We start from the raw sequence: 12,260 nt of genomic DNA on the forward strand, positions 1-12,260 counted from the left end.
GAATATCTTTCCTAGAGATCAGGACCAACTGCCAGTTTCCATAGGTCCAGGGAATAGACAAGACACTCCCTAGTGTGGGAACACAACTAGGGCCAAGAGACAGGGGTTCTGTTCCCAACATGTTCACTGTGGGACCTTGGGCGAGTCACTTCTCTCTATACCCTCGGTGTCCCTCCTACAAACTGGAGGGGTCTGAGATCCCATAGAGCTGATTATGACCTGCTTTTCTGTATCGAGACTGGGGGCTCAGAGGGGATGTAATTTTCACAAATGAATTTTGACAGTATAAACCAGAATCTCCTAGTTACCTCTCACCCTTATAAGTCTAATGATTTTTCCAATTTGGCAAAAATGTGCACAGGGCTCTTACCTGTAGCACAAAGGGCCAAAAAGGTCTGGGCGTGCTTTTTGACCAAGGCCTGTCGGTCACGGGGCAGAGAAAGCCGGTGCAGAATGAGGGCCAGGAAATCATGTGCAATCACAGCAGCCAGGTCCCACTTGAGCTTCCCTAGGACCAGCACCTCCCAGTCCTGGAAAAGGGGGAAAAGGGTGGGGTCAGTGGCTGGAGAAGGGAAAAGGAAGGAGTAAAGCAGAAGTCTCAAAGTCTCATAGGCAGGGAAGCCCATCAAACTTTTAAAGCCCAAGACGTCAGTTTCTGATTTTAGGGCCAGGCACCATGGAGTTCAAGGCAGGGAAGAGGAGGGGGCATGTGCTTTGAGCACTTACTGATCATTTACTAGGTGCCAAGACAACATACTTTACATGGATTATCCCTTTTAATCCTGTCTGGTTATGTTTAAGGGGCCAATAATTCAGGCCTTCTCCTGACTTCATTCAGGGCTCTGAGGATTTCTCCAGCCAGGGCTGGAAGACGGAAGCAGCAGATACCACAGCATCACTATGAACTGGGGACTCCTCTGGGATGAAGCAGAAAGACTCTCCCAACCCCAAGGATTTGTGAAAGGGCAGATCACCACTAGCTTCCCCTGCAACTCTGCATCCCAGCCAAGTCCACACCTCTTGAATCAACAGAAGGGAGTATGACTCCTCCAGTGACAGCCACTGAGCCTTTTCTGAGGTTCCTCAAAGGGGAGATTGCCCAACCCAAGCCACATCCCCTTGGTAGGATATCAGGGACAGGTCCTGAGGTATAGCACCCCACCCCACCCCCTTTAGCTGGAACCCATAGTGCCCCATGCCACTTGACTTTCAGGAGGATAGGTGGAGGCCAAGCCAGACAGGATGGCTCCAAATGATTCCTGAGGGATCAAGTCCTATCCTCACCTACCCAAGCCTACCTGCCAGTACTAGGTTTTGGGAGAAGCCTGGAAGCCTCACCCCAATCCACTCATCATGGGTTCCCAGACCTGGCCCCATTTCTGAGTTGCACACATGAGGATTTCTTCATTGTTTTATCTCAGGAAGGAACTTGTGGGTTTGACTCCTTATTGAGGCAGAAATGGCAACCCCACCCAACCTCTTCCAGGCCCCAGCCACAGCTGTCTCTGTCTTGGCCCCACCTTAGGTGTCAGCCTCTCAAATCAGTCCCTACCCTCAAAGAGCCCCAGAGAAAACAGCCTGGCCAGAAGTGAGGCAGAGAAATTACAACGCTACTCCCAGTGACTGTCCCAGGAGCCAACTCCTAACTCAGCAGTAAACAGAAGGGACCCAGCTTCTAACGAAGCATCTGGAAGGCAACTGGGGGTGGGACTCTCCCTATGGGGAGGCAAGGGGTCATGTTTGAGGGAAGGTGGCCACCCTTCCCCATATCCAGGCAACCAGAGAATCCCAGTGTTAATTGGTGGAGAACACACCCCTGCAAGTGCTTAGCTTCAGTGGGTGGCAGCAGCCATCACATCTCTGACTTTTAAGGCAACCTGGTCTAGCTAGAAGACCCAGGTTCTACACTCATCTGCTCAGTGCGATGCTGAGGCAGGGACCTTTCCCTCCCTCCTTGGGCCTCAGCCTCCTCTGCTGCACACGGATATGGACCAATTGGAGTTCTCAGAGGTCCCTTCCAACCCTGACCTTCTAGGAAGTCTTCTGGGCACTCCACACCCAGCTCAGACAAAGGGAAGAGTACTTTTTGCCTGCACTGAAAAACCCTCATATGTGGGCACACACACCACCTCCATCTTTTCACAAAAATGAAGTTCCCCTTCTACCTTCCAGCCCCAACCCCTCCAAAAACATCTTGCTCTCTGGCCCTGGAAACTAACTAGCTCCACCTTCAGACTTGCCAAAAACTACCAGATTCATCACAAAGAGCTGTGGAGTCTCCTGGATTCCCAACTCTGGCCTCCTACTCCCATCTCTGAGCTACTTGGCAGGAAGAGGAATCCTGTTCCTCGACTCACAGCAGTCGGGGGCCCCAGTACCCTGGCTTCCCTGCCAGCCAATCACAGCAGCCTGCTTGCTGCCCTCCTCCCTGGGAGATGGGGCCCAGAGACTCCTCTCAGGGTCAGCAGAAGACTTGGCCCGCCACAGGGCAAGGTGGAAGAAGGTGCCAGCTCACCCACCCTCTCCCCCCAGCCCCTTAGGAGACAATCTGCATGTCCTAAATAACCTCTTCCAGATCCAGCAGCTCCCCCGCCTTCTGAGGCGGGACTGAGGCTCCTTCTGAGGCGGGACAGAACCGGTGACTTTCCTGCCCTGTCTGAGCCCAGCCCAAGTTTCCAGCAAGAGGCCCAGGGAGCCACTTCCCAAACCACAGGAGTGACAGCAGCTCCCCACAGGGTTATGAAAGACCTTGGTCAGAGAGGGCGGGCCGGGGGAGGGGGCACCATTATCACATCGGAAGCAGCTGCAGCTCACCTCCCTGCCTGTCCCTCAGCTTGGGCCTTTGGCTAAGGGGGGTAGAGGGAGCTGTTTCCACCAGGCCCAAAGCAGCTGCTCCAGTTCCTCAGAATGAGGACAGGAAAGGATTAGGAAGAAGCTGTCTTTTCCGGGATATAAGAGGAAGCAAAGAAGGTGGGATGAAATACATCAGCCCTTCCTTAAAGCAATCAGAGCCTGGCTTTAATTGGCTCTGGGAGGTTTTTCTATCACAAAGTCCACATGAGGAAAAAGACTCAACCAAGGCAAACCCCCTCCCCCACATGAAGCACATTCCACTCCCCTACTCCAGTGGGGGTGTGCAGGCATGCCCTTCTGCTGCCAATAAATAACTCACGGTGGCTGCGTAAACCCAGAGGCAAAGTACTAGTGAGTGTAGACATGCAGTTTGACTTGTTGCTATCTGAGGGAAAGACCAGGAAGGAGTGGCATCCCCTGGAGGTCAGGAGGGGGTTTAATGCCTGACTGCAGCTCGAGCCTGGGCGGGAGTGATACTAACCATCACACCACACTGCCCCATCGTTTGTTCCACCCCAATTCCCTTCCCAAAGGTCCTGATCGCCTTGCTCCCTCTCCAGGGAGCAGAAAGCCTCTGATATCTCAAGCGTTCCTTTTCCTGGAAAGTGGGGAGACAGTACGTGTCGGGGGTGGGGGGAGTTACACACGCACCCGCAACTGGCGGGGAGAGACAGCGTGGTCGGTGTAGATGCACAGTTTTTCGATGGTCAGGGGCGTGGTCTCGCGCAGCTTGGAGGCCAGCAGCATGCAGACCGCACCCAGGAGCTGCAACTGCGCCTTTCGGGTGGGGACACAGGACAGGTAGCGATCCAGGTAGTTCATGGCCAGGGGGAAGACTTCCTCCTCACAGCGCTGCTCCTCACATACCTGGGGGAGGGCGCACAGTCACTGCTGGGGCCGGAGCGTGGGGAACACAGCAGCGCGGGGGTGGGGGCGCTGAAGTGAGGTGGGATAGGGAGCAAAAAACGGGAGAAAGGGTAAGCTACTTACAGAGACAAGGACCAATAAAGGAGGATGGGCCCTCCCCAAGGTGACGCCCCCCACTTCCTCTGCGCGGCCTCCTCCCCTCTCCCCTTGGTGGGGTGGGGGTGGTAAAGTCAAGGAGCCCTTCCTCAAGAAGGATTCCAAACGGAGACTCCCCTCCCCCACAGCGACGGGAAGTGGGACGCAAGGGTCACCCATGGTAGCCAGAGAGTTGGGACCTCACCCCCATCACCGCCACCACTGCACACACCCGAAGGGAAGGGAGGAGGCTCCTGCCACTGCCTCCCGCACTTTTCATTTCCCTGTCGGCCGGAACAGGGCGCGCGCCACCCCCATCGCCTTCCCCGCCAGAACCCCGCGACAGACACAGGAACCGGCTCCCGGGCGGGGGCGGCCGAGCCCAGGGTTTTCCAGGCGCGCTCTCCGGAGAAGGCCGGGAGGGGGAGGGAAGCGGGAGACGCTGTGAGAAGCCGAAGGGGAAAGGATGTCCCTGGTCCCGTTTTCTCGGCCCGAAGAGAGGCACAGTTAGGGTGCCAAGTGACTAGCACTCACAGTCGGGAGGAGCCGATTAGGGCTCGGGAAAGCAAGGGAGGCAGCTGGCTAGGGTGCCCTAGTGAAAGGCCAGGCCCCAGGAGTCTTAGCCTCGGAGCATCCTGCAGATTGCTGTGGGGACCGCGATGTCCCGACAGGGCGGCCCCGGTGTGTCCAGACCCGGGAGCGGTGGGGGAGGGGGACGCGTCCGGGCGGTACCTCCAGCATCCAGTAAGCCAGCATCTTCCGCATGTGCGGCTTTATCTCTCGCTGCACACACTGGAAGTAGGAGGCGCGGGGCACGTAGCGCTCCTCCAGGCGGAGCAGGCTCTGCAGGACACGCTGGTCCCCGAGTAGCCGCGGGTCCGGCCCGGCCCGGGGCGCGTGCCGGGTGCCTTCGCAACACAGCAGCTCCATACTCGGGCAGCGCACTGGCAGGGCGGGAGTGCGGGCTCGCGAGTCTCAAGGCAGGCGACGGGCCGGAGAGCGCGGAGAGCGGGTCTGGCGCTGGCGCTGGCGCTGGCGCTGGCACTGCGCGGCGGATCCCCAGCCCGCCCGCCGCCCGCGCGCGCCGCTTCCCTGACAGGCGCCCCGCCCCTCGCGACGATGTAGCAACCGTGGAATGCTCGGACGTCGCAACGCTCCGAGGGGCGGGGCTGCGGCGCCCCGGACGGAAAGGGCTGGCTGGGCGCTCTCCCCTCCCTCCCGCGGCCCCATTGGGCCGCTGAGCACAAGCCGGCCGGCTTCCGGGCACTCCGGGCCCTCTGGACCACCGGGTGCAGAGAACTTTCTAGGAGGTGGGCCTCCTACCCACCCACGAGCCGTCCCATTTTGCTTCTCGGACTCTAGTCACCCAGGAAAGAATTTTTCTCCAAAGGTCATTCATTCACTTATTCATTCGTCAAACCCTACTTCACCGGCTGCTTGCTCTAAGGAATGCGATAAATAATGTCAGAGTCAGTTCTTAGTGAACGCTGCTCCAAAGCCTCACAATGTAATGACTCACTACATCTTCACGAAAACTCGGAAACCGAGGCAACTGTCATTCGGTTGGCCCGTGGCAGAGCTAAGATTGGGAAGCTGGACTTCTTGCTCCAGATTCTGTGCTCTACACCACTGCTAGTTAAACTGTGATCCCAGACCTGTCCCGTGCATGGTCATCGCCTGGGAGCTGGTTAGAAATGCAGACTCTCAGGCCCACCCCTAACCTGAATCAGAATCTGCATTTTAACTAGATTTCTGTGCACTTTAAAGTATGAGAGCTTTAGTCTAAATCAGCATATAACAGAACGGAAAGGCCATGGAGTGAGTCAAGGCCTCCTCACCTTAAGTTGGTTGCCCAGCTTTGGACAAGCCCCTAAAGTCGGCCTTAGTTTCTGTTTGGAGAAACTGGACCGAAAAACTAGATTCTCACTGAATCAGTTTCTCCCACAGACTCTGAGATCTACCGGTTGCATTTCTTCCACCTCCCAAACTTTTGGTTACTTTGTAGTTTTACCGGAAGCTGGATTCCCTTGACCAAGAGGTGACAAAAGACCTCCAATAATGCTCCAAATGGGAGGAGGCTATAGAGGATCCCTGCCCTACTGGGGTCCTCCTGACTTAGGAGACACTAAAGAAGTGTCTCCTTCCTTACTAAGGAAGTAACTAGAGAAATGACACTATGTAGAAGATGTAAGTTCTGTGCCAACCATTTTCTGTTAATAATAATAATTATTATTATTATTATTATTATTATTATTTTGAGACGAAGCCTCACTCTGTTGCTCAAGCTGGAGTGCAGTGGCGCCATCTGGGCTCACTGCAACCTCCACCTCCCATATTCAAGCGATTCGCGAGTAGCTGGGACTACAGGCACGCACCACCATGCCTGGCTAATTTTTGTATTTTTCGTAGAGACGGGGTTTCACTATGTTGGCCAGGCTAGTCTCGAACTCCTGATCTCGTGATCCACCGGTCTCAGCCTCCAAAAGTGCTGGGATTACAGGTATGAGCCAATGCGCCTGGCCGAATTATTCTTTCTTCTATAATAAATTGTATTGTAGTTTTAATATCATAAAATACGCTTTTGCATTGTAAAAAACTTCAAAAATGCAGATAAGCCACAAAAAAAGGAAATAATCATTTGCAATTTGCCATCCAGTAATAACCCTTTAATATATCAATATTTGGTAATCTTTGTTCTATGAATAAACACACATTTTAAATGGAACCATCACAAACTGTTTTGTAAGGTTTTTTCATTAAAAAAAAATACTGTTAGCACTTTTCCATGCCATTAAATATTCTAGGACATAATTTGTAATGGGGACATAGTATACCATTAGCTGAATGTACAAAATGTATTTTGACAAACCTGAATTGGTGGAAATTTAAATTATTTTTAGTTCTTCCCTATTAGACACAATACTGTAAAATATTTTTGGGGTGATATCTTTGTGCACACTCATGATTATTTCTAGAAGTGAATTAATTTCTAGAAGTGGAATTTCCCAATCTAAGGTTATGAAACATTCTAAGGCTTTTGATACACTTCTAATTGCCAAATTTTCCTGCTGAATAGTTAAACCAGTCTACTCCACCATCATTACATATCTATTTTTCAAAACAACTCTGCCAACTAGAGAGTGAAAGTGGCTTATTAGTAATAATAAATCAATTTTGGCATATTTTTAGACATTTACATTTCTTATGTACATTACCCATTCATGTCCTTAGCTTATTCATTTATAGGGATGTTTGTTTTATTGATTTATAAATGCTCATCAAGTCTCAAAGATATTAACCCTTTTTGTATTTTTGTTTGGTTTTTTAACTTTGTTCATAAAAATTCTTGACATAAATTAATTTTTTAAATCAGTAGTTTTTAAACTTCTCATTTATAGAAACATGGAACTATGTATAAAAATGTCCCATCAGCCCAGCACTTTGGAAGGCTGAGGCAGGAGGATCACTGGAAGCCAGGAGTTGAAGACCAGCCTGGACAACAAAGCAAGACTCCTATCTCTACAAAAAATTAAAAAAAAAAAAAAATAAGCTGGGTGCAGTGGTACAAGCCTGTAGTCCCAGCTACTAGGGAGACTGAAGCAGGAGGATTGCTTGAGCCCAGGAGTTCAAGGCTGCAGTGAACCATGATGGTACATGACGTGCCTTAACATTTTGTTATCATACATTTTACAAAAACAAAATTTTAGTTCATTGTTTTGACTAATTTTTGGTTCATGGTGGATTTCTTTCTTTTTTTTTTTTTTTTTAACAAATAGAAGGGGTTTTTTTTGTTTGGTTGGTTGGTTGGTTTTGTTTTGTTTTTTTGACACGGAGTTTTGCTCTTGTTGCCAGGCTGGAGTGCAATGGCACGACCTCGGCTCACTGCAACCTCCACCTCCCGGTTTCAAGTGATTCTCCTGCCTCAGCCTCCTGAGTAGCTGGGATTACAGGTGCTCACCACCCTGCCCGGCTAATTTTTGTATTTTCAGTAGAGATGGGGTTTCACCATGTTGGCCAGGCTGGTCTCAAACTCCTGACCTCAAGTGAGCCGCCCCCCTCAGTCTCCCAAAGTGCTGGAATTACAGGCATGAGCCACCGCACCCGGCCTTTTAATTGCTGATTTATTAATTGAGGGAGGGCCACACAGACTGACTAGTCCTGAAAGCTGGGTGTGAACCTGCAGTATGGGGACGGGAGCTCCTGGTGAGCAAGACGTTAGGAAAGATACTTCTGCCTCACCCCTGGATGAAACAGCCATACCTAGAGCTAGATCATCCCCGACTTTCAGGGCCAAGGACTGGTCACTGGGGAGGCAGGTGAGCTCAGTGCAGGACCAGCACAAGTTCACCAGTTACCTCCACCTCAAAGAAATAGAGGCTCCTCTTGCTTTTTTTGTTTTTGTTTTTCTAAAAGGAAAACTAAAGACAAAGCAATGACCGGGGCCAATAGTATGAGGAGTTTCCACCCAGGTGCATCCAATTAGAAAAAGTCAATAAAATGGCAAATTGGAGGAGGAGTGGGAATGGAATGTCACAGGCCAAATAAGAAACCCCAAAAACGAAGGATACATTTTCTTTCTCTTTCCCTTGATCATCAAAATATCCCTATCTGGGGCAGGCACAGTGGCTCACGCCTGTAATCCCAGCACTTTGGGAGGCCAAGGCGGGATCACCTGAGGTCAGGAGTTGAGACCAGCCTGGCCAACATGGTGAAACCCCATCTCTACTAAAAATACAAAAAAATTAGCTGGGTGTGATGATGGACGCCTGTAATCCCAGTTACTCCGGAGGCTGAGCAGGAGAATCGCTTGAACCCTGGAGCCAGAGGTTGCAGTGAGCCGAGGTCGTGCCATTGCCCTCCAGCCTGGGCAATAAGAGCTAAATTCCATCTACAAAAAAAAAAAGTCCCCATCTGAGAAGTAAGAGGGTGAACAAGGTGATGGGTGAGGCCCATCACCCCATAGTCCACATGCCATGGCTTAGTTACCTTCAGACCCATTGAGATGCTGGGGAGAGCCAAGCGAGCCATGGGGCTGAGGACACGGGTGCTAAACAGGGCTCTGGAGTCAGAGACTGCTTTCAATTCAAACCTGGTTCCCCACCTTATGACTTTGAGAGAATTATTGGAACCTCTCTGTTTCCTCTTTTATCCAATGGGGATAATATAATAGCCCCATAATGATGTTCTGAAAACTAAATGAGCAGAAAACGTCTCATCTGTGCCTGGCACAAAGCAAGCATTCAGAGACAGTAGTTTCTGAAATGATTATTATTATTCCGTTTCTCAAGGAGTACCCTTTCTGTTATGAACATGCATCCATAACCCCTCTAAGAAAAGCAAAAGTTTGAGCAGCAAGAGCCCTACTCCTAGAATTGCATCTCTAGCAAATTCTGATGACGTGGCTTATGATGGTAAATGCATGGTCTGGTGTATGGAGAGGACCCTCCAGGGTCTGGAGCCACACCCCTCTGCCACTCCACTCCCTCATTGTGTGACTTTGGCTAAGTTAAACCACCTCTCTGTGCCTGAGTTTCCTTTTCTGAAAATGGTGATAACAGTAGTACTCCCCTATAGAGCGGTTGTGAGGATGAAATGGGTTGATTTGTTTAAAATACATAGAAGAGTGGCTGGCATGTGGTGAACCCTTTTTTAAAAAGTTGTGATTGTGGGACTTAAAAGCACAAAGTTGGCCGGGCACGGTGGCTCACACCTGTAATCCCAGCACTTTGGGAAGCCGGGGCAGCAGATCACTTGAGGCCAGGAGTTCGAGACCAGCCTCGCCAACACAATAAAACCCCATCTCTACCAAAAAAACTATATAAAAATTAGCCGAATGCAGTGGCAAATGCATGTAGTCCCAGCTACTCGGGAGGCTGAGGCAGGAGAATTGTTTGAGCCTGGGAGGTGGAGGTTGCAGTGAGCCCAGATCACACTACTGCACTCCACCCTGGGCAACAGAGTGAGACCTGTCTCAACAACAACAAAAAGCATTAAACCAAACTGCACATAATTTAGTTTTTTTTCTTTGAGAATCAAGGAGCTATCTCAGTGCTTACAGTATTCCAGGTCACTATTACGAGCATCTATAATATTTGTACAATATTTCACATTAATCTTTAAAACTCTTTGTTTGTCCACTCCTATCAGTAAAAATTGAGCACTCTTCGGCCAGGCGCAGTGGCTCACGCCTGTAATCCCAGCACTTTGGGAGGCCGAGGTGGGTGGATCACCTGAGGTCAGGAGTTCAAGACCAGCCTGGCCAACATGGCAAAACTTCGTCTCTACTAAAAATACAAAAATTGGCCAGGTGCGGTGGCTCACACCTGTAATCTCAGCACTTTGGGAGGCCGAGGTGGGCAGATCACGAGGTCAGGAGATCAAGACCAGCCTGAACAACATGGTGAAACCCCATCTCTACTAAAAATACAAAAAACATTAGCCACGCGTGGTGGCGCACACCTGTAATCCCAGCTACTTGGGAGGCTGAGGAAGGAGAATCACTTGAACCCAGGAGGTGGAGGTTGCAGTAAGCTGAGATCACACCACAGCACTCTAGCCTGGGCAACAGAGCAAGACTCCATCTAAAAAACAAACAAACAAACAAAAAAAGAAAACCAACCTGGACGGGCATTTAAAATCTCAACACAGCACTTTGGGCAGCACTACCAAATCAGAGCTGGTATGAACTGACCTGTTTTCAGTTTCCGTTTTACATCGGAGGCTGCCTTCTTGGCAACGTCACAAGGATGTCCAATAGGCCAGTTAAACTCAACTTCTCCAAAACTGATATCCTAATCTTTCCCCAAAAACCTCGCTCTTCCTACACGCTCATCTCAGAAAATGGCAACTCCATCCTTCTAATGGCTCAGGCCAAACACTTGGTGTCATTCCTGACTCCTCTCTCTCAAATCCCACACAATCCCCACACTCTGATCAGCAGATCACAGAGCAGCTATTAATAATTTCAAAATATTTTCAAAATTTACTCTTTTTTTCCTCCTCTGTTACCTCCTCTGTCCAAACTTGGTCCTTCCTTGACCTTACTGGTCCTTCACATTCAACCTGCGACCCACTTCTGGTTGATTCTACGTCAAAAATACATCTCCAATCCCTTTCTTTTCTTGATTTCCGATGGTACCCCCCTGGTCCGAGTTGCATCATCTCTTACCTGGATTACAGTGGTAGCCTCCTGCCAGGTCTCCCTGACCCACCCTTGGCCCTCCAGTCTAGTCTCAACCCATCACTCTCAGTGGCTCTCCATTTCACTTGGAGTGACTGCCAAAGACCCTGCAGCATCTGTACTTCCACCCCATTTCCAGTACTCTCCCTCACTCTGCTCTGGCCACACTGTTCATGGAACACACCAGGCATACATGTTCTCTTTGCACGTGCTGTTCCATCTGCCTGGAATGTTCTGCCTCCGGATATCCACATGGCCCACTCCCTCACTTCCTTCAGGAAATCCAAAAGTTGTATTCCTCTTACAGCCTTTCCTGACCATCCTACCTAAATTTTTAATGCCAGCTCCCCAGCCCTGACACTTCTTATGCTCTTTCACTGCTTTATTCTTCTGCTTACCACTGATCACTAGTATAGCATATACTTTGCTTGCATATTCTGTTTACAGCTTGTCTACTCCCACACCACACCACCAAAACAGGATGGTATCCAGTTCATAGTAGATGTTCAATAATTTTTTTTTTTGAGACAGGGTCTCACTGTATTACTCAGGCTGGAATGCAGTGGCATGATAACAACTCACTGCAGCCCCTATCTCCCAGGCTCAAGTGATCTTCCCACCTTAGCTTCCCAAGTAGCTGGGACCATAGGCATACACTACCACATCTGGCTCAATAAATCTGAGTTAATGAATAAAACAAACTGGATATAAGAAAAACACCAGCATACACCACATGATAAATGGCAACTCACATGTGGTAAGGGAGCTGTTGGGGCCAGACACAGTAGATAGCACATGTCCCATCCAAAGCCCAAGAGGTACTGCTTAGCTTCAGACTTTTGCTACACCATAGTAATGAGTGTGACCACAGATTCCCTGTTTCCCCAAGATAATATTTCTTAGATCGGGCACGGTGGCTCATGCCTGCACTTTGAGAGGCTGAGTTGAGAGGATCACTGAGGCCAGGGGTTCAAGACCAGCCTAGGCAGCACGGCGAGACCCCACTACTACAAAAGAAAAGAAAAAGGCTGGGTGTGGTGGCTCATGCCTGTAATCGCAGCACTTTGGGAGGCTGAGGTGGGTGGATCACTTGAGGCTAGGCGTTCAAGACCAGCCTGGCCAACATGATGGAACCTCATCTCTACTGAAAATACAAAAATTAGCCAGGCATAGTGGTACACGCCCGTAATGCCAGCTACTCAAGAGGCTGAGGTAGGAGGATCGC

The 12,260-nt window shown here is 50.1% G+C and overlaps 1 protein-coding gene across 6 annotated transcripts in view; it reads right to left on the bottom strand.

The window, feature by feature from the left end:
* Positions 1-12,260, bottom strand: part of CCND3 (cyclin D3) — a 126,819-nt gene that overhangs the window by 1,930 nt on the left and 112,629 nt on the right. For 2 of the 6 annotated variants that reach the window (XM_007972584.3, XM_073005970.1), the window contains exons 2-3: positions 3,505-3,720; positions 371-530 (exon numbers count right to left, since the gene is read on the bottom strand). In XM_007972584.3, coding sequence (XP_007970775.1) covers positions 371-530; positions 3,505-3,675 — 331 coding nt within the window. In that variant the 5' untranslated portion in view covers positions 3,676-3,720. Of the gene's footprint in view, positions 1-370; positions 531-3,504; positions 3,721-4,087; positions 4,298-4,587; positions 4,969-12,260 lie in introns of those variants that run through there. The other 4 variants (XM_073005971.1, XM_073005972.1, XM_007972583.3 and 1 more) reach the window with 4 other exon arrangements.

Source organism: Chlorocebus sabaeus, chromosome 17 (genome assembly GCF_047675955.1).
Source record: "Chlorocebus sabaeus isolate Y175 chromosome 17, mChlSab1.0.hap1, whole genome shotgun sequence".
Lineage (NCBI taxonomy): Eukaryota > Metazoa > Chordata > Mammalia > Primates > Cercopithecidae > Chlorocebus > Chlorocebus sabaeus.